A 27,704-nucleotide genomic window follows, 5' to 3' on the forward strand; every position below is an offset into this window, starting at 1 on the left:
GAAAAAGTCTTCCTTTAACTCTTCACAAGGCTTTACTCTTTCACTCATTCAGGTAGTGACTGAAATGACATTTCCTCTGATCACCTGATCTAACAGTTACTTGCGTACTCCCATCAGTCTAACTATAAAAGCTTCCCTGAGAGCATTTAACACTCTCTTAAGTTATTTTCCTAATAAGTTTAGTATGCATTTTCATACTATATTTTTAAACAATTCACTGCTCTATTCACAGGACACCGAGTAGTTACTCAATGAATATCTGTCAATATCTATCTTTCTCCTCAAAGTTTAAGTTCTAGGAAAGCATGGACTTTATCTGTTGCTATATCACCATGCCTAGAATAGCAGTTGCATATAACAGGTACCCCAATATTTCACAAAGTGAAAGGATCCTATCAGTCCTATATAGATCAGGCCAACTCCCTTCTCACAGGTAACAAGGATAGGCACTCCCTTATTGGAACTGCCATCTGAACTCCTGCTGGAGTAGTTCAAAATACCCCATTATCCAGAGGTAGGTCACACTCCTGGGGCTTCACATTAGGTCTTTTCCATCCAAATGTCCTGAAGCTAGGTGATAGCTAATCTTGTCATTCAAATGGGGAGAAAAGGGGCTCCCCTGTCAATTAAGTGTCTGCCTTCAGCTCCAGTCATGGTCCTGGGATCCTGGGATGGAGCCCCACACCACAGACGCCTCACTCAGCGGGGTGTCTGCTTCTCCCTCTGCCCCTCTCACTGCTCATGCTCACTCTCTCAAATAAATAAATAAAATCTTGAAAAAAAAATTGGGATGGAGAGAATGTGAAGCATTATCAGCCAAGGTTTTTGACACTGAGAGAATTCTGAAATCTTATTTCCTACCTCTAGATTCTACCCAGGTCCTTAGAGCCTGCATCAAACAAGCACATTTTCCCTAGACATTTTGCACCATCGGATCAATGTCACGAACACTACACTAAGGCAATAGGAACATGACTCCAAAGGCAAAGTAGGTCCTTTGCAACCTAGTTCTATCCCAAGGAGTCATGGAAATGATGCAAGTACTCGTTCAGAGGACTGAATGAGGCACATATGTTTTCAAAAACCATATTCATTTAATCCAGTCTGACAGTGATAAGGGTTTGTATGGGGCCCATAATACCAGGCTGGCTGTACTCTGTCTGGCAGGCCCAGCAGGTGTTCTCAGTTAAATGTGATAATCAAATTAGCTGCACAGCACAGATAACTCTGAAATGGCAAATGGAGCTTCCTGGGTGATCTCCCTGTCTGCCTTTCTCCCATGCTAAGCACAAATATGTAAGAACCTTAACCTCGTAGTAAAGGCTCAAGTGAAGGCCAGCAAGCCGAGGTGCCTTACAGGTATGCAGGAATAAAAACAGAGAAGTGTAAAGGGGGTGGGAGGTAGGTTTCTGCTCTAGCATAAAAGATGCTTATTTTACAGTAGATCAGGATAAACGCCCCCACCCCCCACAGTTACCCAACCTAACTTGTTTTGTTATGTAACTATATAGATCTTTTATATTCGCCCCCTCCCTGCCTACCCTTTACTTCTCTCTGGTTGATTGACTTTGCACTCAAGTGTGGCTAAGCTTCTTAGTACTCCCAACAGAGACTAAATTAGAGGAAGGAAAGGACTTCTGCAGGACTGGTTATGAGAAACCAAGGAAAAATTACATGTGTGATAAGATACTATGATAATCCCAGGACCTTTTCCATTGCCACTATTGTTCTTGCCCAATTCAGCTGAAATTACCTTTGGGGTCCAAATTTGCAGAGCATGGTAAGGAGATAATGTACCTGACTAGAGGATTGGTTCCCTGAAATGAAAATGCCATGTCAATTTCTTTTATTCTATTACTACGGACTCACTTAAATGGCTCCACCACACTACCTGTCCCACCAGTCAGCCACTGACAAAGTACTTAAGAGGCCCAGACAGTGCAGTGGCTGCACAGGTCTCTAAGTTGCTTTCCCAGTTCCTAAGCAGATCAAGCCCACCTGTTCCTATTTTGATACAGTGCACAGAGCCAGCTTTCAACCACTGATGTTTGGGGGAGAGGGATGGTGGCAATTTTCAATCATTCATGCTAAGCTGCAACAAACACATTCCTGAAAAGTTTACTCTAAACCCAAGGTTTGTATGTGAAACCCCATTTTCCCACTGCCTGCTAGGAAATTCCAGATATAGCAGAGATGGCCAACTGAAGACAGACCGAACCCATCTATTCTCTAGCACTGCCAATCACCGTTCCCAGCTTAGGGGAACAAGAGGAAAGATTCAGGTCTGCACGTTAACAAAAAGCCCACAAGAGGGATTTAAACCCAGCTAGGACCAGGATGAGGGTCAAGTGGAGATAGACCTGGGAGGTGATCGTCTACAAAAAGACTGAGAGTAAGCACCTATTTCACATTTTAAATTCTGCATCCTTAAAGAGGCACATGCTCTCAGAATTGTTAAACATCATTGCCTCCTGAAATTTTGCACCCCAGGTGTCTCTCTCTTGCTTCATCCCAGTCCCAGCCCTGGTAAACACATGCCAGTGTCCTGACTTACTTTACCTGCAGCTTAAACATTTTTTATTGAGTTACCATTATGTTATTGGCTGGGTAGGAACCTAGTCTTCATTAAGACTTTTTTTTCCCCCTCATCAAAAGCTTTCTTGCTTCCTTCTTTCCACTTCCTGTCCCTTCATAGGAGGTAGGAAAGGTAGTTAGTTACATGTTGGTTTACTTCAATGGGGGTAAAACCTATGAAAGGGCATGCAGAGACTAGTTTGCCTTTAGAGGGTGGTGGCAAAGCTGAGAGGCAATCAGGGCCTTATGGATATTCTGGCAAACACTGTTGGGGAAGGACAAATGTATTCGGCCTGTACCCAAGAAGAGGAACCCAGACACCAACAGCTAGAGCCTCCTCCCCATTACTGAGAAGCCACAGAGCCGCGAGTTCCTGGCCTTAGAGCCCTTGGGGGGCAGGGGGTCCAGATGGCTATGTAGACCCCAAGTCTGAAACAAAGACTTCTCTTTGCACATTTTGCTTTTAGAAACTCCTCAAATTACTTAGAAATATCAGTTTTATCCTCAAAAGAAACTTGCACAAAGAAGTTGGCAGGGACTTTGAAAGCCAGAAAAGGTGCCTCCACAGCCATGGAGACCTGGTGCAGACAGGAGTCTATGAAGCCCATTTATCTGCAGTGAGGCCTTAATGAGCCATGTCTGCAGTTGCTTGGTTTCTAGGATATGGTGCTATTTTATGGAAGATATGGCACAGGCCAGGAGCCTTTACATTCTAGAACAAACAGGACTTACTAAGGCGCCCTTGGAAGAACAATGAGAAGGAGAAGTGCTGGAATGTTTCTATGTCAGGTCTCTGAGTGGTGCAGCACCAGCTGGTCCAGCATCCTATGAAGACATTTACCCCTTTGATTCTTTGGTTCTTTCTTCTTCCATGATATTCTAGCCCTGCATTCTACCACCTCCACTCCAACCTCCATTAAGCCTAAATTCTACATTTTAAATCTTTATAGTTCAGGTTAGATGGTAATTTACCAACTCCCATGAACTTAATGCAGAGCACTTAACAGCAACACGAGAAACCCAAGAGGTGCCACATGAAGTATTCTGTATCTTTATAGATCTATCGTTCCAAATGAAAACTATGTCAAGCATACGAATGGATTAGTCATTATGGAGAATAATCTGGTTATATCTTAAAAGAAAAAAAAAATCAAGCTATGTATATTCCTGCAATTCTACTGACAGGTATACATACCTTGCCAAAATTCACACGTGCACAAAAGGATGTCTGTAAGGATGTTCCGTACAGCATTGTTTATAATGGCAAAAATGAGAAACAACTCCAAATGTCTATCAATAGGGGAAAGGGAGTAAATAATATGTGGCATATTTACATAGCATAGAGGAATGAACTAGCATTTATCTCAAAAAGATAAAACTGAGTGGCAAACACAAGCTGAAAAATGAGAGTACCCTCTGATACCATTTATGGAGATTATCTCACACACACACACACAAATACCAGATGACTATATTTGGACACAAAAAATTGATTTTAAACTACCAAAACATAGTTCAAAGGGTTACACACTACAATTCATGTTAACTTTCCACTGGAGGGCAAAGGGAATGGAACTGGAGAGGAGCCAAAAGAGGATTTCAGTGTTAATGTGACAGAGAGGAAAAAAAAGGCCAAATGTTAACTGTGATATAAGTATATATTCATATGCGTGCATAAATATATATGTGAAAAATTACAGCAAAACATATAAATATAGTCCAAATACACGTTATATTCCAAATGATACTCTGTACATTTTGCTCTAATTTCCATACAAACCCCCACCCCCCAAAAAAAGAAAAAACAAAGAGGAAGGGGGGGCATGTTTGGGAAATCACAAAGATTCCTTCATGTTGTCTTGGGGAACTTTAAAAAAACTCTGTATATGTTAGGTGTTGATAACAGATGAAAAGAAAGAGAAAAAAAAACAGTTTAAAAAATAAATGTAATAATAACTTTAAAAAAACGCATCTTTAATCAGTAGTATCCTTAACAGCAGTTTCTAGACTTTGGTATAGATGCAAATCACTTGGGAAGCTTATTAAAAATAAAACTCCCTGCCCTCCCTACCCAAACCTCCAACGTGATGATTCAGGAGAGCTTTGAAGGGGCCAGTGGATCTCCTTTTTATACAAAAAACAAATATCCTTAGAATTAACCGATTTTAAATGTACTGAGAAACAGTTTTAAAAAACAAAACTTAGGGACGCCTGGGTGGCTCAGTTGTTTAAGCGTCTGCCTTCGGCTCAGGTCACGATCTCAGGGTCCTGGGATGGAGCCCCTTATTGGATTCCTTGCTCAGCAGAAGGCTTCTCTCTCTGCCTGCTGCTCCCCCTGCTTATGCACACATGCTCTCTCTCTGACAAATAAATAAATAAAATCCTTAAAAAAAAATACTATAACACGGAGGATATTAGGAGATGGAGAGGAGAAGGGAGTTGGGGGAAATCGGACGGGGAGACAAACCATGAGAGACTGTGGACTCTGAGAAACAAACAGGGTTTTGAAGGGGAGCGGGGTGGGGGGTTGGGTGAGCCTGGTGGTGGGTATTAAGGAGGGCACATACTGCATGGAGCACTGGGTGTGGTGCATAAACAATGATCTTTGGAACACTGAAAAAAAATTTAAATTAAATTAAATTTTAAAAATAAATAAATTTAAAAAGAGCATTCATATCACTTAAAAAAAACTTAAAGCAAATAAAAATTCCAACTTTAATGTGAAAGTCTATTCCTCCTCTTAAGTGGATAGCTAACAGTGATACTTAAGAGAAAGTTTTAATTTTGAAAATGACAAACTAAAGTCCTTCTATACAATGTTTGTTTACATAGCTTTATAAAATGTTAATCCTGTAACAGAGCAGTAATTTTTATGCACAATTGAAATGTTAAAGGCGCTCTAGTTAAAATTATGACAACAGGTTATTTTAGGTCACAATGAACTTTAATGCAACAATTCCAGTTATTTAGAGTTAAATTTAGATTAAATTTAGTTAAATTTAGTTAAATTTAAATTAAATCCAACAATTTAGAGTTAAAAATCACCAAAGAAGAACAATGCAGCTTTAAGCTATCAAAGTCTTGTTATCCATTACCCAAGTTAGACTTCCTCTCTTCCTGCCTTCCCCAGTATAGTCAGGGCCCCCCCTCAGAGCTCCTGCTGCCCCTACCTCACACCTGAGCAAGAGCACACAGATCCATGCTGTGGTTTACCTGTGGACATGTTCACATTCCTCTCCAGGCTGTTTCTCCTAATAGGGAAGGCGTCGTGCTTGCCTTTGATACCTGTGTCTAGCACAGTGTCTGGCACACTGTAGGCACTCAGTAAGTATCTCCTGAACCACTTAGCGTGTCTCAACAGGTCTTAGCTCAATGATATCCAAGGAAAAGGAGTCTCTAGCATAGAGTTGGCAGACCTGTTCTCTCAAGAACCAGAGAGTAAATATCTCAGGCTTTGAGAGCCATGTGGTTTCTCTCACAGCTTATCAACCAACCAGTGTAACTTGGAGGCTGCCACAGGTAACACGTACATCATTAAGTGTGGCTCTATTTCAATAAAACTTTATATACAATGAAATTTGAATTTCATATAATTTTCATGTCATGAGTATTCTTATTTTTTCCCACCTATTTTAAAATGTAAGTAACCACTCTGAACTTATGAGCCATACAAAAATCAGCAGCAGGGTTTTCTAACCCCTGTGCTAACACATCTGGGCAGAGATATGTAGGAAAATCTCAGGATATCAAACAGGTTGGAATAGACAAGGAGAAAAGAGTCTGTGGTAGATGGATGGACCCTCACAAGACCTGAAAATAGGACAAAGAGACACAACACAGAAACAAAAAACAATGGGGTTCTTATTACTTTTCTTTTAAACTAGTTATACTGTAACAGTGAAGCCCACATTCAATTAACTAATGGCTAAGGAATTGAGAAAAAAAAAAAAAACTGATATATTTAAAAGTCATTAGTAATACTAGTTGGGGAAAAAAAACAAAAACCAAACCCAAGCCTTTTTAGGTTAAAGTTTTACCACCCTCTCCAGCATTGTTAAAATGTATTCTCCTTTGTCTCTGCTGCCCACTCTCAGGTAGAAATACAGATGAGCAGAGAAGCAGACAAAAGATTGGGAACAAAAGCAGACAAAAGGGATTCCATCTCAGAATACCAAAGATACCAAAGGATTGACTGTCCTGTCTTGTCCCACCCAGTCCTGTGCATAAAATCACAGATATCTTCAAATTAAAAGGACTCAAGAGTCACCAGGCTGCTCCATTCGCTAAAAATAACAAACTCTTTAAATAGCACAAATGATCATTTTATAAAAATTCAAAAACAAAGAAGCCAAGAGGGGGAACCTGGGTGGTTCAGTGGGTTAAATGTCTGCCTTCAGCTTCGGTCATGATTTCAGGGCCTCTGGATGGAGTTCCTGAGGAATAGTCAGGCTCCCTGCTCAGTGGGGAATCTGTTAGTCCCCCTCCCTCTATTCCTCCCACTCCCCACCTCCACTCATGCTCTTGCTCTCACTCTTGCACTCTCCCTCTCAAAAAAATAAATAAAATCTTAAAAAAAAAAAAAAAAAGAGAGGAAGAAGAAGCAGCAGCAGCACCAGCCAAGAGAAGAAAACCCGGGTATCTAGAGATAACAGTTAAGATACTGGTGAATAACTCCTTCTGGAATGTTTTCCTTAACTGCACTGTATTTGTGTATATATGTGTATGTATGATTTTTTTTCCATAAAACAAAAAGAATCATTATTTGGTAAACTTCCTCAAGATTGTGCATAAAATGAGCTTGTAAAAACTCAGGCATTGGACATCTCATCTTTTGAGCTAATGCTCTCTCCTACCACCTCCTAAAAGAAATAAATAATTTGCATCTTGAATAATGTTTACATTTACATTAGTACATAGCAGGTGCTCAGTAAACTAATACATGCTGAAATGACTGACACTAACAGTGCTGTCTCAGGTATTTGTCTTGGCCCAGCTCTGCCAAGCTAGCTTTTCAGAGATGCTCTTTATTATCACTAACACCAAAAGGCATAGCTTTCGACAGGCTGCCAAATCCCAAAGACCATATGGATACAAGGACAGTGTCCTTTAATAATAACTGGCATGTAACTTAGAATATCTGCTACTGGAAAGTGCTTCATTTTGGAATGTTTCCTTTTGGCTTTATTTTAAAATGAACCATTATTCTGCTCCTTTATGGATTTGTTCATGAGGGATTCATTTTTTGATTCCTCCCATGTCCTAAAGGGGGATATTAGAAGGACCAGTAAGTATCAAGACATTTGCATAAGGTTTGTCTTTTTTTTTTTTAAGATTTTATTTATTTATTTGACAGACCGAGATCACAAGTAGGCAGAGAGGCAGGCAGAGAGAGAGGGGGAAGCAGGCTCCCCGCTGAGCAGAGAGCCCGATGCAGGGCTTGATTCCAGGACTCTGGGATCATGACCTGAGCCGAAGGCAGAGGCTTTAACCCACTGTGCCACCCAGGCACCCCCTAAGGTTTGTCTTAATTTTCAGTTGAGTAATATCAGACTTAACCATGAATAAAACAATTTCTGATGGGCCTATTCATGTCCAGAGTCATGGTGCATTAATAACATGACAAAGAAAGGATAATCTAGGCTTGGCCAACAATTCCTGTTTCATTAACTGTCTGGCCAGGGCCAGGTAGAAAGATCCTATGAGATAGTCCAACTATTTTGGAAGAAAACCTTGTATCTGGGCAGCATGCTAAGCAGGTTAAATGGTAGTTCTAGTGAGAAGGGAAGTATAATTCTTAAAGAGGCAAAATGTTAAGGTTATCTCTGAAAAGAATAAGAAAACCTGATTAGCAAGCTAGATTGAGAGGCATGCTTGAAACAGAAAACTGCCATTTGCCTGGTAACTTAAGGGAATGTGCTTAAATGGTCCAGTTCTGGGGGTTAATGCACCGAGCTAGCACCTTCATTCCATCAAACTCCACTGGGATGACCCTGGGTCTACAGCAGATCTGAAGACCTTCTCTGAAAGGAGGTCCAAGGCTTTTATGAAGTGCTAGCTCATGCAGAAGGCAAACTATGCATTCTGGGGAACTGAGCTGTGTAACCAGGTATTAAAGAAATACCTAAATGCTCTGTCTGCTGTTTTTATCATTATGATGGTCCCATCTTCAACATAACAATGCATAACAGGGTCTCCAGGAACTTATAAGATCCACCAAAGAATTAGTATTTGTGCCAAGGCCTGAAACTTTCAATATATAATAGGGAATCTCAAACACCTGGCATTTTTTTTTTTAAGATTTCATTTATTTATTTGACAGACAGAGATCACAAGTAGGCAAGAGAGGCAGGCAGGGAGAGAGAGGAGGAAGCAGGCTCTCCGCGGAGCAGAGAGCCTGATGTGGGGCTCGATCCCAGGACCACGGGATCATGACCTGAGCCGAAAGCAGAGGCTTTAACCCACTGAGCCACCCAGGCACCCCTCTAACACCTGGTATTTTTATCTGTCTGGCATCCTTTGAATTGTGGCATCCAGTTTTCCTTGGATTGCCCCTCTCCCGTTACATGTGGTTCTACCAAGAATAGCAGTTGAGAACCCCACGACTGCCTCATCAAAGAAGTACGTGCATTACTCAAGAGAGGCTACAACTTTCTTTAACTAGGAATATTGACCTGTAGTGGAATCCCAAGAGGATAAAGGTGGTCAGAGATGAGACATTCCAAAGGTAGTATTCCAAAGGCACTATACAGGAGTCCCCTTGTTATTTTCCACCCCTTATTTTATCTATTATTCAACAAATATTTATGAGTGCCTCGTACTATATAGAAAGCACTGTTCTAGATGCTAAGGATTCAACGGCACAGAAACAGAAATCTCCAACTTCAGGAGTCTACATTTCAGGGAGAAGAATACAAAACAACAAACAAGTCAAATACAGAGTATATTAAAGTGACACGTGCTATGGAAAAAATTAAGCAATGCTAGTGGGAAGGGAGCACAAGGGATGGCGGTTACAATCTTAGAGCAAGACCTCACTGAGGAGGGAAAGGAAGGGAGGACAGATCAGGGCTACGGACTGAAGGGCATAGCAAACGGGACTAAAAAGGAGCAGCCAGGAGGCAGGAGGAAAACCAGGAGGATGTGATATCCTGGAAGCCAAATGAAGAAAGCATTTCAAGGAAAGAGGGAGTGAGAAACTGTGAAACCCTTCAGAATGATCAGAGAAGGGAAGTCTGAAGCTGATTTAGCAACACCAACATGACACTTCTCAGGGGAGGAGTAGGTGTAAAAGCCCAAGTGGAGTAGGATCTAGAGAGGATTTGGGAACAGCAACACAGACAACTATCTGAGAAATTCTGCTGAGAAGAGCACAAAGAATGGGGGAGTATCTAGAAGGAGATGCAAGATTGAGAAGGTTTGGTTTTGTTTTGTTTTTTAAGATTTTATTTATTTGAGGGGCACCTGGGTGGTTCAGTGGGTTAAAGCCTCTGCCTTTGGCTCAGGTCATGGTCTCAGGGTCCGACATCGGGCTCTCTGCTCAGTAGGGAGCCTGCTTCCCTCTCTCTCTGCCTGCCTCTCTGCCTACTTGTGATCTCTGTCTGTCAAATAAATAAATAAAATCTTTAAAAAAAAAAGATTTTACTTATTTGAGAGAAAGAGAGAGAGACTGAGAGAATGAGTGGGAGGAGGGGCAAAGGGAGAAGCAGACCCCCCTATAGAGTAGGGAGCCCGATGTGGGGCTGGTTCCCAGGACCCCAGGATCCTGACCTAAGCTGAAGGCAGACCCTTAACGGACTGAGGCACCCAGGAACCCTCAAGAAAGGTTTTTATTGTTTGTTTGTTTGTTTGTTTCATTTGTAAAGGGTCACAGAAATCACAACTTGTGCTGATGGGAAAGTCTCAAGAGAAACTGAAAAGTTGATCACGTAGGAGACAGGGGGAAAACTCTTGGGAGTGCAGTCCTCCTGGATGCAATCAGGAATCACCTCTAGTGCCCCAGGGCAGGGAATGCCTTTAGGTACAAGTGCGGGACTGTTCCTCTAGCACACAGGGAGGAAAGGTAGAAACATAGGCATGGGGGTGGTAGCTTCTGGAAGTTCTCCTGACTGCCTTTATTTCCTGAGTGAAATAAAAAGCAAGATCTGAGACAATTTACAAGAGTAAGAGTGAATGGTGTAGGAACGTGAAGCAGGATACCAGGCACATAAGGGCCCTTGAAATTGCTTTCCAATGTCTGATGGTTCAACTCTACTTTCAGTTATATGATTGACCCAGAAGACGTCCAATAAATTCCATTCTTTTTTGTATTAGCCACAGTTGACTGCTGTTGTTTACAACCAATGATCTGATATACCAACTTTTTCTTGAGGCCTAGGATTATTCATGTTCTCACTGAAAGTCTGACTTTAAGGGGCACCTGGGTGGCTCAGTCGATTCAGCGTCTGACTCTTGATTTCAGCTCAGGTCATGATCTTAGGGTCATGAGACCAAGCCCTGCATCAGGTTCCAGGCTTGGTGGGGAGTTTGCTTGAGATTCTCTCTCTCTCCCTCTCCCTCTGTCTCTCCCCCTGACCCCACTCATACACACACTCTCTCTCTAAATAAAATCTTAAAAAGTCTGACTTTTATAAAATAGTGATTCTATTTTATCAAATCCTATACATTCCTAAAGGCATGGGAAGACCAGCTTCCGATATACCAATGAGCCCAACAATTTGAGCTCTCCTCCCAGAACCAAGAAATAATATTTTCCATTTACAATACCAAATTGGAAACACTAAAGCAGTATGCTAAACTACTTAAAGAAAAACATGTCGAATCATGTGAGAAAGCAGAAACGACATACCAAAATTCAAATCCCCTGACAATTTCTTCAAACTTTCTTTTGAGTTAAGCTGCAAGAGTGTCTACCAAGACAGCATGAAGATGAATACACATAAAACTTTCCTCGGGGTGTAGAGTAATACTTCAAAACAGACTTCACTAACTCAGGGAGGGAAATCCACATCAAGAGTCCACTACGAGGTAACCTGGAGGCACAGAGAACTGTTTTTACAGTGGATGGCAATGTTTAATCTGGGAATGGCATCTGAGAGGGCAGGCAAACTGAGTAAGAATGAAGGAAAGACTCCCCCACAAAGAGAAACACTTTGAAGATCACAAAGATGAGTGGAAATTTCCAGACCATGCAGACTAAGATGAGTCTTCTTGATATAACGTGTCATCCCCTCCAGGAAATTAATAGTTATTAAACTGCAGCACAGACAGCTGCTTCTGAGATGAAATCAGTCTTGCAACACTAAGAAGCAGGAGGGTGAAGGCGAGTAGTTGCTAATCTTCCACAGAAGTCAGCCTCACATAGCTTCTTTCAAACAGGTGCACTGCTCTGCGGGGCATTTGACTCATGAAGAGCCCTGAATACTAACAGGGACGTGTGAAGCTTGGTTAAGATATGACCTGAAAGCAGGTATTAATGGGCTCTTTCTCCCATATGACCCTGAGCTGGCACATCCCTTGCTAGGAAGGGTGCAAGCAGTAGTCAGCCCTTTGGGCCAAATGCACACAAACTGCCAAGAAAATAAAATCAGAGCAAAAATAAACATATGCACACACAAGAGCTCTGTGTGCTGTATTTTCAGCATCAAGCCCTAAGATTTTTGCTTACCAATAATGGAACTATGAAGAAAGTCCCATCTCTTGAATAAGAATGACTTGTTTTGGCCTAATCACTTGAATAATTCTCCTATTTTCCCTCATTTTATAAGGCATGGCTCCATGATCTTCCCTCCCCCATTCTGCAACTCCTCCAACAGATTATGAAAGCCGACGATTACGGAGGGCGTCCTATATGCCAGACACTCTTCTAAGAGCCCTACGTGAATTAGTTCATTTAGTCCTCACAACAACCCTGAGAGGGCAGGCGTTATTGCTGTCTCTAAGTTTCCCAGAAAGAAGTGTAAAATAGGTGAAGCCTTTTATACTTTACTTCTCCAGGCTTTACTAGGGGTTTTGCAGGGGGAGTGAGGCAGAGAAGTTAGTTACCACCTGGGTTAAGCACCGGAACTTGCTCCATCTGTTGGGATCATCTCGCAAGTAGCTAAGGACTGTTGTTTGGAGGCCCAGCTCCTTCCCCCCACCCCCCCAATTAGTCAAAGGTTTCCCCTCAGAATTTTAAAAATAACCCCTTGCTTTCAGGTTGTGTATGTGTAGATGCCGCTCTGTGTCATGCCTCCCTGGAGTGGGAAGGAAGAGGCAGGAGGCACCTGGTATGGGAAGAGGTGACAAGCTACCAGGCTGCACCTGCATGAAGCAAGGTGCAGGCTACCTAACCGGTTCCTGCAGTGCTAGCTGAAGTACACACAGGACAAGCCAACAGAATCTGATGTGCTAATTTAAAAGTTTCTGATAGTGTTATTTGAGATCGGTTTCACATAAGGAAACTCAGGCATAGAGAAATAATTCACATAAAGTTGCAGAAGGGACAAGAGCCAGACCAGGCAGTCTGACTCCAGAAATGGTCTCTTAAGCACTGTGCTCTCTCAGTGATGAGCTTTGACTGCCTAGAAGTCTTCCAGCTGCCTCAACTGCAGCTGCCAGGTCTGAGCCACAATAGCTGGGAAGAATCGATTAGGAAACTGGTCAGAGTAAGAAAATAAGTACTGCAGGTAATGCTCACCATTCAATGCAAAGAAGGCGCAACAAGAGAGGGCGTGGGCGCCCCACACAATGGAAGCAAATCAATTACTGTTGTGCCACCGAAGAGAGAATTCAACAGAACCAATCCTGGGCCTAATGCCTAAGAAATAAGGCTCATCAGAGCAGAAATAAAAGAACTGGGGACTAAAAAGGCAACAGACAAGATCTTTTTTGAAAAGATGAAATAGATGGAACTTTAGCTACATTCACCAAGAAGAAAAAGAAAGGTGACTCAAATTCGGAAATGAAAAAGACTTAAAAAGAAAGGAAAGAAAGAAAAAAGAAGAGAGAGAAAGAAATCTGGTTCTGCTAAAAGCTGGCAAAGAAGAACAAAGTCATTTTTATGTTAGTTAATACCCTCGCTTTTATAATACCTCACAATAAATGGGGGCAGCCCCTGAGAAAGGAAAAGATGGCGTCCTTCTCTTTGCTCCTCCTGGAATTTGAGAGGGAAACTCCATGGCCAACTGGGTTCAGAAGAGGAAGAGATACATCAGAGAACAGGAAAGTCACTGAAAACATTAACCCAACAGAAGTGGAACAACTCAGTGCAAACAGGAGACCCAAATCAAAGGGGCTCCAAGACTGCTGAGCATTAACAGCTTGAAGCCAAGCATTTCCCCTTGCAGAATGGGTGTTTCTTAGGATGTGAAGGATTTAGTTCTTTGAATTCAGGAATTGTTTTTTTTTTTTTTTTAAAGCAAAAATTTAAACTTAACTTGTATCTTTCCTTCTCCTAACCCTAAAGACTGAAAGGTCACAGAACAGAGAAATTCTGGAAGTTGAAAGTAAGTGAAGGTCTGGCAACTAGGCTAAATAAGGGCTGAGGTTTGATTTTGTCTACATTTCCATTAATTTAAAGTGCTAAGTTGCCTGTTTGCTTTAAAATATGTGGTTCTCCTCTTTGCAGTATCCCTTTAAATAGATTTTCCTTTCAGCGTGCCAAAAATAGCTAGAGAAGGTCCTTTGAGAATCCCATTCTTAGTCTTAAAAAAATACATTCTCCTCTCCAGCCCATGCACATAAACAGATCTGGAAGCACTTCTTCCTACTTCTTCCAGTGACCTCTAATTTATCAGAAATAAATATTTTAGGAGAAAAAACATAGCTGGTCAGGGAAATGATTCTCCCAGGCCATTTTTGCTTGTTCATTAATTAAGCGATCACTCACTCTGGAGTCCCTCTTTCAGGACTAGCAGACAGATGGGCCAGGTGCTGATAATCCAGATGCCTACCCCATGGCCAGGCAGTTGGGGGCACAAAAGAGGTTGACTATACCCAAGGGATAACAGAGACCGCTAGGATTTGGTGCGCTGAAGAAGGCATGCCCGGGGGTTAGGGTGTGGCCTCTACCCAGTTGCAGCCAACTCTGAGCAAAGACGTCTAAATTTTTTCAAGTAAAATCACCCCAGTTAAAAATGTTAGAAATCTGTCCAAAATTTTAAAATGGCAACATGTAGAACGATACCAGACAGAATGCATGTATGCGCTACTCTGGCTGGACACCGTTTGCAACCTCTAAGTAAGAAACAAAAGATAAAGGAAGACAGACTGCCTGTCCCCTGAGAGTTTAATGACCTAGTAGGATTAAGAAGACAGCCACTTGGTCAACTGTCCCACAAGGTGGAATGATACCCATTAAAAGGGAAAAATAAGCGAAGCCTATGGGAGCTGAGGAAAGCGAGAGGGCCCTTGAGGCAGAAAGGATTCCTGTAGTCAAGATATCTGAGCTGGGGCTAAAGAATGAGGTAGACTTTGGCAGGCAGACATTGGGGAGGGACCATTCTAAACAGAGGAAAATGAATTGCACAAGGTAAAAAGAAGGAGTTGGAAAGAGAATGTTTGAGAAATTGTCAAGACACTTCATGCTTCTACCTGACAAATATGTGTGAGTGTCTGTGTGTGCCATGCAGTAGGGACGCAGAGGTGATCATGAGGGGACACAAGATGAGGCTGCGAAGTGTGAGAGTGTCCAGCCCAGACAAGATGTTGGAGGTGGTTCCCTGAGTTTTATCTTCAGAGCAATGGGAAAGTTTCCTTTGAATTTTTTTTAAGCAAGGGAATCACATGTTAAAATCTGCAATGTTCCAAGTTCCCCAGCTGCAGAGCATGCATTCTGTGGAATGGAAGAGAGCCAGAGTGAGTTGGGAGGCGGCCTTTGCAAGCAGTCTGGGAAAGAGATGACGCCAGCTTGGACTGGGGGGGTGGGTAGCTTCAGGAAGTAGAAAGGAGTTAAAATCACCAGAACTACCAGTTCAGGGTAGGATTCAATGAGGTAGAAGCCAAATGGGACTGGAGAATGTGGTCAGCATGGCTCCATGGGGGTATCAGGGCCCACCACCAGTGGCCCAGTAGCCAAGCAATGCTGTACTGGCAGCAGCGGGTGTCCAGGGGTTACTAGAGAGAGGGAAGGTTTAGGAGCCAGGGTGTAGGGCTGAGGTAAGATTGCCAGAGAAGCTCATAGGAGCTTTCCATTTTAGAAAGTCATCATCTCAAAAGCACTATTTTCTTTTAAACGTGCTTTGTAAAATTCCACAGCTGTTTTGTTTGGACTAGTCTTGAGGGCAAGGAAATAACTAGCTCTTCTCATGTTCAACAGTTCATCAATAAACCAAATCTTTAGATTTGGGATGGAAGAAGAAGGAATATTAGAATATCTATAAGATATATGTTAATGCCAAGTATCCATGCCCACTTCCTTTTATTTTGACCATTTCTTAAGAACTTCAAAGAATGCTAGTTAACCATCACGGTCTATCCTCTTTGGTTCTAAGGCCTAGCAATGGCTTTCTTTATAACCACAGGCATTTATTTTTTATTTTTTATTTTTTTTAAGATTTTATTTATTTATTTGACAGACAGAGATTACAAGTAGGCAAGAGAGGCAGACAGAGAGAGGAGGAGGCAGGCTCTCCACGGAGCAGAGAGCCCATGTGGGGCTCGATCCAAGGACCCTGGGATCATGACCTGAGCTGAAAGCAGAGGCTTTAACCCACTGAGCCATCCAGGCGCCCCAACCACAGGCATTTGTACATGAACCCAATTCACTCTCCTTCTGGATCATTAAGGAAATATGAATATATTCCTCTGGACTGGCAGGAATTCCTGGAAGTATTCATATTCCAAGGGGAAAACAGCCAAGCCACTAGATGCTCAACTCTTGATAACTTGTGACAATGGAGTTTACGTATTTTTTTTAAATTTCTTTTCAGCGTAACAGTATTCATTGGGAGTTTACGTATTTTGATAAGATCTCACTTGTATGCCAAGCATTTGCCCTAAATCATTTTATGATTTCTGCAATATACAGAATTTTGTCATTTTTGCAAAGCCACGACAAGTAACAGATCATCCAAATAAACATCAGATGATGGAGTAATGAAAATAATAGGAATCAGCAAGTGGTAATGAGACTAAAGTTGATTTTGCCCTCATTTCTCTGTCCTGTCTTCCACCTTCCAAATCTTAGAATTTTAGTGTATGTGTGCCCATACTGCAGACATATTCTTCTTCTCTCCCAAACTGGTCTATCTGTCCCATTTGTCTTAATTGTATTAGCACACCACATGAAGATCATTCAATAGATTTGATGTTCGCTGTTGAATCATATTTTATCAAGACTATTTGCAGTAAGCATCAGGCACTGCCTACTCAGAGCTCTGCTTTTATACTGATATCTAGGCTTCCCGCCAGTGGCCCAAGGAAGTTCTGCTTGGTATAAAAAAATCATGGTGGCCCCATTCCCCTTTTGAAGAGTGTTTCAAACCAGTAATATGTGATGGGAAGTCTGGAGAACTCTGGGGAAAAAATCATCATAGCTCTTAAAAAGAGAAGCGAAGAAAAAAATAATGCTTTTTCTGCCTCTGGACAACCACAAATGTGCAAGGATGCAACACAACATCTTATGACCCTGACCTAGCCAGCACAGTGATGCTGGCTGTGAGCAACACCGTAGAAATAACCTGAGTACTTCGTGAGCCAAGAAATTAACCAACCCTTTGGGCTGATTCTGTGTAATGAGAAACAGATTCCTTTATTGTTTAAGCCATTTTGAATTGGATTTTCTGTTTCTTACAGCCCAGAACATCCTAAATGATAGAATACTTCTTTGCAGAAGCAAGAAAAGGGCTCTACCTCTTTGACAACATCCTAGCAACAAAGGAATACTTGCTTCAAAAAAGAGAAGAGACTACGACTGATTTCTCAATAAGCATTTAGGAAAACTAGCTGTGAAAGGTGTTTTTAATAGCTACTCCTGATGTATGGAGAGTCTTTGAAATCCTTCCAGTGCAGCATAAACACTGTAATAAAATGATGAGCCACTTCGAATGGTATGTGTGGGGATATGCAACATAGTTGGAGTCATCATAATATGTAGGTATTAGGAAACTACCATTAAATTTGTCTTTATTTTTCATCTACTCTTATTTCTTTCTACAATTATAATATTGGGAATTTTTTCTCTTCTCCACTCCTTTTACCTGATGAAAACACAGAATTACATGATTAGAAGGGAACTCAGAAAACTGAGGTTCAGAGAGGTGGATTAATTTCCACAAGATCCCACAGCTATCCAGGGACCATTTCCTTTACTATTAAAAATGCTTTATGCATGATTTTAAAAGAAAACCATTTGCTGAACACTCAATTTAATGTAATGTCAAACTGTAAAGATATGGGAAATCAAAACTGGATTTTTTAGTAATTTGATTATGAAATCTCCTTTTTGAATTCATTGCTTTGAGCTTCTTTGTGCTATTTCTATTACCTTCCTAAATCCTAATCCTTTCCATCAATACCATTTCTCTCTTCTAGAAAATCCCTGCATGTGGCCCATTCTCTTAGCCAGTGATTCTTAAAAGACCATTTGCTTCTTAATTACCTGAGAAATAAACCAGACATGCAGATTCCCAAGGAGAGTCCAATTTAGTAGAGCAGGGGTGGGGCCCCCCAATTCAATTGTAAACAAACACGCCAGGTGAGTCGAACCGTACTTTGAGGGACATGACTCCAGATTACACACTAGATTCCAGAATCCAAATAGAAAACATCTAATTATCATAGTGGATTTAAGCTGGAACAACAAAAATATGTGCATGGTTGCCTGTAATTTTTATGTTCCCTCTGAGGTCTGAAACAAACCCAACAACTCTGTGATTTGGATGCACCCTGGTAAGCATTTGCTTGGAGGCTTTGAGATTTTATCCTTTCCCCTAAGACAAAATTTTTTCCCCTCTGAGTGCATTTCTACTTGGGATTAAATATAAAATGTCTTAACTCTCTCCACAGCTAAAAGAAATCAATTTTGGAAAGCGTTTCAAAAGAGCACTTTAAAAATTGCACAACACAAAGTATCCTTCCTTTGAACCGAACAACTGAGAGATACACAGGGAATACACGGTAGGTAATGAGAGCAGTGAACACGGGTTTTCCAGCAGATCCAGCCCTGAAACCAAAACTTAGGAAGGAAGTTGACCATTAAGTAAGTGGACCAGAGGAACAATAGTTCAGGCTTATCAGAGGGTAAGTCTGAAACTGAGAAAACTGGAATCAAACAGACAAACCCCTTATCCCAAGTTAACTATCATTTCCTGGTCAATTTTAAAATAGGACAGTGCTGTAAATGAGAATATAGCATTTAAATGGAATCTTAGAACTCCTCTGGGTGCCAAAGCCTTTTTTCAGAACTAAATAAATACTCCTTACTGGATTAAGCAACGCACATTTATACCCATCTCCACAAAGATACTTTTAATCCCTATCTTCTGAGACCAAGAACAGAGCCTACTGAGAACTTCAGTATGTGTGTTATAATATTAGCTCTGACCAACTCACACTATAGCCTCTATGTACATTCCTTAAGGATTAAATGAACAAAGAAATGCCACATAACCTCATAGAACCAAAGAAAATCATTGTGATTGTGAATCAAAGGCAAGACACAATGCTCCATAAATGCTATACTGTAAGTAACTCCGGCAACAAAGTTGGTTTAAATTCGTTAGAAGGCAAAAGTCAAGGTCATAGATGTCACCTGCATATTCCAGGTGTACTTCTTGTTAGATCAGGGACAAAGATGGTTTGAATTTAATGGGGTTTGGAACACAGAGGTGGACAAGAGGGAGAAAGTGAACTATCACCCAAGAGAAAAATAGGCTCAAGTGTTTAAGATCTACCTTAACAGTCTTTGGTGTTTTTTAAAATCATTTTCTTCCCCCCTTTAAGATTCCTAACAATCCTCATGGCATTTTAAAATGGGCAGATGCAGTAGTGAGTCTGCTGGATTACCATTTACTTTCCGTCATGCTCAGTCCAATTAAGCTCTCAGCACAACTCCACAGCTTGAAAAGCCCACTGCTCTCAGCTGGTTCTGAAGCCTTCTCCTCCAGCTGCTCCCTAGAGGCTCAAAGCCTAGTGGCCCTAATAGAGCAGCCCTGAGCATCCCCACACATACTTGGCCAGAGTATATAACCAGAACTTCCTCTGTTTCAGTAAAGGCCCTTCAAGTGTGCAAAGTTTTGTAACTAAAATCTAAACCAGCTTTTCTATTGAACAAATGCCTGACTGGGTTGTGTGGAATAGGCACCAAAATGTCATCTGAGAGCATCTGGAGTTACTTTTTAAACCCAGTTCTTATTATTTTAAATGCACTTCATCAGGACTCTTTGACATTTTTTGGGCATTCTCCTTGTAAGCTTGCATGTTCTCTGCTATGCTTAATTGTTTCTGAACATGCAATCCTGATACCACATGGCAAGAAAAACATTTGACCAATAACAGAGAAATCCTTGATTCTGCCTAATTGCTTCTGCCCAACATGCTAAACACTCTTGCTCCTTCATAGTTAAAATCTGTGGAAATCTTTTGGGAACACATACACTCTCTTTCTATAAGGCACTATCAATGTGCTTAGTAGAAACAGGAAAACAAACCATCATAATCTTTCTCAGCTGACTATCGACTTATCCCAGAGAAATGACTTAATGGCATGAGAAAAGTGTGGGTAAGGACTAAATGCACAACACACTAACCAGTTCCGTAGACTGTGTGGCTTAACGGCTTAAGTTAGCTGTTGTAGTCTTTCTTAAATACTCCAGTCTCCAACCAAGAACATTCATCCAAGTCAATGGAAGGTTAGAACATACACACATGCAGTCACTGATATAGCAAGGTAAGTCAAGAAGGCCATTTCCAAAAGGGCCCACCAATAGTTAATAAACAAAAACTCAAAACCATCCCAAGAGTAAATATTCTTAGCAGGACAATCAGGCCCCATGCTGAATGCCTTGCTTTATCTCAGAGGGCATGTAGGCATTTGTGAAAGATAGTTGATTTATTCCCTAGGCTTTAACACATGTAACATTCAAAAGCACTAACACTGTAGATAAAGAGGAGCCTACTATCCATACCTGACTGATGAAGAAACTAAGGAAGTGAGGGGTCCATTGCTTGTCCAGGGTTCATTAAGTGGCTTAAGAACACAGTCAACTCTAGAACCCAGGCCTCTTTACTCCAAATCCTGGGTCTGTAAACGCACAACATGTTCCTATTTGTCTCTGATCATCACAAGAACATACAACTCCTGAAAACTCTGCTTTGTGACCTAGTTATCATGGATGACATATTCCTGTTTACCCTAGGACATCACAAGAACAAAAGCCCCCTGACCTCTCTGCCTGGTGGCCTTGTATCCTGGGCGCTTCCCCAGCCTCCACTGTAAGGACCACGTGGCATTTACTGCTGTTATTCACCGCAGTTAACATTTCACACATTTCTTTCCTAACCCTTCAGCATTCCTGATGCAACAGTGGGAGGGGGAAACCTGAGCAGAACAGAGACCAGCTTTAGCACTAAGACATGAACTTTCTAAGGGTGAGAAGAGGGCAGCATTCCGTCTTAAACCTACTTTGCCAAGTGGTTCATGAGCAGCTGTAACATCTGCCTATTTTTCTCTGGGAGCCGATGAACAAGGCTGTGGATTTCAGAGACCCGAGACTCCTGGTTTTCCAGCTCTGCAAAGGAAGGAAGGACGTAATATTTGATCAGTGACACAGCCAAATCAGATTACAAAACAAAATCAAAGGAAACCAAAGGTTGGGCACTAACAGACTGAGGATTTCTCAAAGGTTTAAGAACCTGTTCTATGGACTCATGGCTAGGTCTAAGTGGTTTATTTATTTATTTATTTATTTATTTATTTATTTTATTTGACAGACAGAGATCACAAATAGGCAGAGAGGCAGGCAGAGAGAGAGAGGGGGAAGTAGGCTCCCTGCCGAGCAGAGAACCCAATGCGGGGCTCGATCCCAGGACTCCGGGACCACGACCCGAGCTGAAGGCAGAGGCCCAACCCACTGAGCCACCCAGGCGCCCCAGGTCTAAGTGTTTTTAATGGTGCTTTCTGTAACAATTCATTTTAAAAAAATGACTGTTTAAAGAATTCAAACCAAAATGATGATGGGAAGAAATGGAGCCAGTCAACTGCACACTTAGAGCAGACAGAAACCTGGGAGCAGCTGGCTTCCTAGAACGATGGCTTCATTTCAAGGAAGGAAGGAACTTTATGCACTTGTCAAATGATGAACAAATTGTACATGAACAACATTACAAGGGTCTCAAATATCAAAACAATGTCTCAAGACAGCATCTGACAAATCGAAGGCAATGTCCAGTCACTCTCAAGTCATGTGTGACACCCAACCAGCCCAGTGGAAGAAAGAAATGGCTGATGAAACATGTAAATCTTCCTGCCAACCTGTCACCTCAATCAAACCCTGCCATGGCGTGGTTGAATTTGGGTAAGTGGCTTCATTTCTCTGGGAGATAAACTGACAGTGCTCACACACCTATTTATAGTATTGATGTGAGGTTTAATTAGAGAATGGCTGCTATGGGTTTGGAATTTCTCTGAGAAAGAAATCACATAAACACGATCTTTACTCCCAGCTTTCTCTCAAGTCTTTCTCCTCCCTCTTTTAAGGAGACAACTCTGAGAAGATAAGGCCACCAGAACATTAGGTACTACTAAATAGGGCCAGTAGTAGTTACCACGACAAACAAACTTTGAAGGCTTAAAGGAAGCAGGGAGACCACAGAGACTATTGACATAATAACACTGTGGAGATTCATGCCAGATTTAAATCTGATAGACAATCTTACTATCTCTTACAGGAGGCCTGTCCCGAGCAGACAGATTCCCGTATACTTAGGGTAGCTTGCACCTAATCCCTATGTATTTTAATACCAGTAATATGACGCAAGGGACATGGATGATATAGCTGAAGAATGATCATAAGCTGTAAATGGAATCCATGATGGAAAGGGAACTGGGAAGTTATATAAATGGTGTCATATTCAAGGAAACAATTCCAGTGCTCAATTTAGGTAATGTGTGAAGTCTGATTCATTCTGCAAAATGCTACTCAAGGGCTGGGAAAAAACCCAAGGAGTTAGAACTCCAATAATCAAAATTAGAAAGCCAAACTTGCTTTCCTCTCCTCTCCCCACCCCAAAAACACATTCTGAAGTTTCTCTCCTCTACTGTAAATTCAGTGTGGTAGCAGGGCCCTTGACAATCCCAGTTTGGTTTCGTTTCTATTTTGTGTCTGTCTCATGAGCACATGTGTAGGTATTTACATACAAAATACAAAGGGTAGAAAGTTTTTATTTTGGGATACTAACTGTTCTTTGATATAGAAAAATGTATTCCTTTCCCCCTTAAAACTGGCAAAAAGAAAACTTACTTGCTGCTTTGATGAAACTTCTTTGAAACTGGTACATCATGAGTGGTCCTGGAAGCATTCTGGGATAAAAGGATATACACCAGTCAGTTTAATAAAAACAAACAGACTCCCTAAATAGCAGCATAGACACTGCCCAACTGTATACAGACTAAGATCAAGGGACACAATAGCAACTCAATAGCCCAACTGAGTTTCTCTTTTTGAAAGGGTCCTGAGATTTCCTGTGACATTTTCATGCTCTTTCTTCTTTAAGGGAATGGATACAACTATGTTTCCTAGTTACAACTAGGAAAGTGCTAATGTGAAAGTCTAGCACAAGCCAAGAGATTTCCTTTTCAGTCAGTGACTCACCCATTGACAAGAGCATTTTAAGATGTGTCTGAGAAAAAGGAAACTAACTAAACATTTATAATTACTTGTGCTTAAACTCTTGTCTTCCTAGCAGCTTGTAATTAAAAATCAGTTCATCTGGAAACACTATGAGAGACTTCTGTGATTTTGTGGCAAATTCACTATCGAGGGTTGCTCCAGAATGCCAAAAGGGCTAGAACCCCTAACATTAAGCACGACATAATCAAATTTTATATAGTTTTTTAAAAGTATGTTTTATACTTAATGTTTGTTAGCTAATCATTAGATCAACATGCACAAATTAGGTGCTAAATACAAACCTCTGTGATTTGGCTTTGTGTAAACTACAGTGATAGTATATGTGGTATGAATGTTTAATCAATATGTTTAATGAGTGTGTTTAACTGTAAACTTCAGCTTTTTTCTGACAGTCCAAATAACAACCTTCTCAACAGACTATAAATTATTCTTGGCTCAGGTTCTATTTTATTCTCACCAGAACCCCCAATTTAACTCCTGATCATCACTTGCATTACATCTTACTCTTGACTTCAAGATCCTTCTATCAATTCCCCAATAGCCAATAAAACCTGCATCACCAATTTCTTTTCTGGGGCTTTTTTCTCCTTTGTTTTTGAGCCAAGTGAATCTTCACAAAACCTGAACAAATGCTTATGCAGTTCACCGGTCTCCTCTTAGTTGAGACTGGACCCTCACCTACCCTTCAAGTTCAGGGTGAGTTTCAGTCACTTCATAAAACTGAGATGGGGGCAGCTAGAATCACCCATTCCCTAAGTAACCAAGGGAGGGGCAGAAAATAGGAGTCATACCATGCACAGTGTTACGAGATAAAAGAGTCTCTTCTCCAATAAAATAACATTTTCCTATATAAGCAGAAGGAGTCAAAAAGGACTTCCATTAATAAGGACAATCTATTAAGGAGTCTATCTATCTGTAGATAGATTATATTGCAATGCACAAAACCATCAAAACACATAGGATATGTATGTAATTATGCATTTTCATCAGACTGAGATATGGGGTTCCTTGTTTTCTGACTAGAGTATTTGGGGATTTCAGGAAATACCATACTTTAGGTTCTGTTAAAGGCTAATCATCATAGTAACTTCTCATAAAGAGCAAAGCTTCTTGAATCACTCATGGCATCCCCACAAATGGCAACCCATCAAGGATGGATGGCTTACAATTGGTTTGACCAGCTGAGCTAATTGCACCCACACATAAGCTGTTTCTATATCCAAACACCCACTCAACAGCTTTCTGGAGGCTGGAAATAAAACTGCTTTCTTCCTGATTGCATGATAGCAAGCTGGCACCCTGCCCTGCAAATGGAAAGTCCCTACCTTAGGTAGGTCTTCAAAGCACTAGTGATTGTCTTTATCTCCCATTCAGCACAGATATCAGTCTCTGTTTCAGAAGCTGTTTTGGGGTCTAAAAAGAAGAAAAGGCAATGTGTAAACAGGAGCAGAAAATACAGTTAAAAAACAAGCATGGTATATAAAACCATTCAGCCTCCCTATTAGCCAAAGAAATCCAAATTAAAACAAAACAACACCTATTTTTTTTTTTGTTGGTTCAGTTAAGAATATGGTTAAAAATCCAAGCATCTATTGCTGACAAAAATGTAGTGAAATGGATCCTCTCAGAAACTGCTGGAGGCAGAAGAGATAAAATGCAACAGTTATGAAAAGCAATTTGGCAATATGTATCAAGAGACATAAAACTGTTTATACCCTTTGAAGCAGTAATCCCATTTCTCACAATCTAGCCTCAGAAAATAAGATAAAGCAAAACCAAAGTTACATAACCCAGGAACATTCAATACATGCTAATTCTCTGTAACAGCAGAAAAAATTTTAAAAGGAGATAACTTAAATGTCCAATGATGGACGAATGATTATTTTGACATGGCTCCCTGATGGAAAACTATACTGCATTTATATGAAAATACTGACTATGCAACAGTAGGGAAAATGCGTGGATTATCATGCAATGTCAAGCAAAAACACCCAAACAAACCAAGATTTGAAAGTTTACGAAAAAACTGTATGAACAAAGGCTGAAAGGAAACACTCTAAAATTAATATAGTAGTTGTGTTAGAGGGGGAGAACTGTTGTTTTTATATTTCCTAAACTATGATTCAATTCCATTACTTTTATATGTCTTTTTTTAAATTGCCTTAAGCCAAGAAGTGCAATGGGGACTGCCATAATTACACTGGCTCCTTATCATTTCCTCTTTCGTCTCCTCTTGTGTGGACTGGTCAACAAACGTGTGTATTGAAAATGCACATGTATTAAAGGAAGAGACCACTCTTAGAGCTAGTCTTCCTGTGCAGCACACAGCCCCATCTCACCACTGACAAGATGGTTGGAAGTGAAGGCTTTCAGTACGGTGAAGATAGAATCCAGCTTTCTTACACAACAAGACTAGTGATTTGCATGCCTACTGCACATGCTTGGGGGAAGGCTCTATGCTTCCAGGGGTGGGAAATGAGAGTCAGACAGACCAATCAAAGCACAGCATCTCTTTGGCCCCATGGCTGGTTCAGGAAGAACCCAAGACCTAAGCCAGTGGAATGTCAGGACCTTTCTAGGAGACAGGGGAGAGACTCTCTGTTATTTCCTTTTGGGTTTGTACCTGGAAGGTTCTCCCAACTGCTCTAGATGCCACCACCTAGAGCCCAAGAGTGAAGTCTGACAGACAAAGCCAGAAATGAGAGAAGCAGAGAGAGCTGGTCTTGATGACATGGGTTGAGCCCTCATATCTCGCCATTCCTTTCTTATCATATGAGCCTATAAATTCCCTTTTCCTTAAGCTAGGTAAGGTCAGGTTTTCTGTTTTTTTCTTTCTTTCTTTCTTTCTTTCTTTTTTTTTTTTTTTTTTTACAATCAGAAGAGAACTAAATAATAGAGCAGTTAAACAGAAACAGCCACTGGACTCTTTCTCAACAGTCTCAAAGAAAAAAGAGGTTCTTCCTGCAGAGACACAGCTTTTCAGCTGGAAGGGGAGAATGAGTCACAAGCGGGCACAATATATTTTCTATTTATTAGGAAAGAACCCACTTTCATTCTAGTAGGAAGAGTCCAAATAATCATGAGTGGATTAAGGAGTTAGGCTCTAATCCCCAGGTAAGGGCACAAATCCAGCTGATACCGACTGCTCTCAGTATGTTCCCTGATACATTTAATTTTTTAAAAAGATTTTATTCACTTATTTGACAGACAGAGATCACAAGTAGGCAGAGAGGCAGGCAGAGAGAGAGAGAGGTGGAAGCAGGCTCCCTGCTGAGCAGAGAGCCCAATGCGGGGCTCGATCCCAGGACCCTGGGCTCATGACCTGAGCTGAAGACAGAGGCTTTAACCCACTGAGCCACCCAGGTCCCCACATTTAATTTTTTTAAAAAGATTTATTTATTTATTTTAGGGGAGGGGCAGAAGGAGAAAGAAACTTAAGTAGATTCTGCCCTGGGCATAAAGTCCACGAGGGGCTTGATCAGGTTGTGAGATCACAACCTGAGCTAAAACCAAGAGTCAGATGTTTAACTTACTGTGCCACCCAGGTGGCCCCCCCCATATGTATTAGGTGAAATAGAAAAGGCCCCAGCTCCCAATGCATTTAGTTCCTAAAGACAGCACATTTATGTGTTTGCAGGTGACCCTAGCATTAATGAAATCTGTCTTATCACATGAAACAAACAATAAACAACATAAAGTGTGTGATTTTATTTCTAGGGTCACAGAATAGCAAACTCCATAAAGCTCTATCGGAGCAAATTTCTGAAAAGCCAACCCAAGGGTGATTCTCCAAATGACCAAAACCTCTGCCGCTTTAATTCTCTTCTTGCTTTGTCATCTTTCACTCCCTTAATGGTTTCTTCCTGCGGAAGAGCATGTACCAAAAAACTTTGCTTAGCATGACCTTTTCCCCTCCCCAACCCGAGACACATGGAGAGCTGCCATAGTGCATGGTTCCTGGATGCAAGACAACTGTTACTGTACATTTTTCTGAGGAACAAACCAACTTCCACCCAAGAAGACTGAGCCCAACACTAAACAAGCAGCAGTTGGCAGGTCTGGGAGTTGTGAACTGTTCCACGGACCACATTTAGCAAACTAATGATTAGCGTCCATTTATTCGGGCTCTGTAACCATAGGAATATTGTGTAACATTACAGAGAGGAGAGTCATATTACAGACTGGCTAAAGGGCTTTTTATAGCACCAATGAGGCAAGGTTTAGAACTAGAGCACGTCCATTTTAATTCATTTAATATCCAAACTAAATTGAATACAGCCTCCCAAACCGCCTCATTTTCAG

The 27,704-nt window shown here is 41.2% G+C and overlaps 1 protein-coding gene across 4 annotated transcripts in view; it reads right to left on the reverse strand.

Moving 5' to 3' along the window:
• ARHGAP26 (Rho GTPase activating protein 26) overlaps positions 1-27,704 on the reverse strand; it is a 443,583-nt gene that overhangs the window by 145,450 nt on the left and 270,429 nt on the right. For all 4 annotated transcript variants that reach the window (XM_032844264.1, XM_032844266.1, XM_032844265.1 and 1 more), the window contains exons 15-17: positions 24,728-24,815; positions 23,013-23,071; positions 21,176-21,281 (exon numbers count right to left, since the gene is read on the reverse strand). In XM_032844264.1, the coding sequence (XP_032700155.1) occupies positions 21,176-21,281; positions 23,013-23,071; positions 24,728-24,815 (253 nt within the window). The remainder of the gene's footprint in view (positions 1-21,175; positions 21,282-23,012; positions 23,072-24,727; positions 24,816-27,704) is intronic.

This window comes from Lontra canadensis, unplaced genomic scaffold, assembly GCF_010015895.1.
Source record: "Lontra canadensis isolate GAN:19392208 unplaced genomic scaffold, GSC_riverotter_1.0 scaffold149, whole genome shotgun sequence".
In the NCBI taxonomy this organism is placed as follows: Eukaryota; Metazoa; Chordata; class Mammalia; order Carnivora; family Mustelidae; genus Lontra; species Lontra canadensis.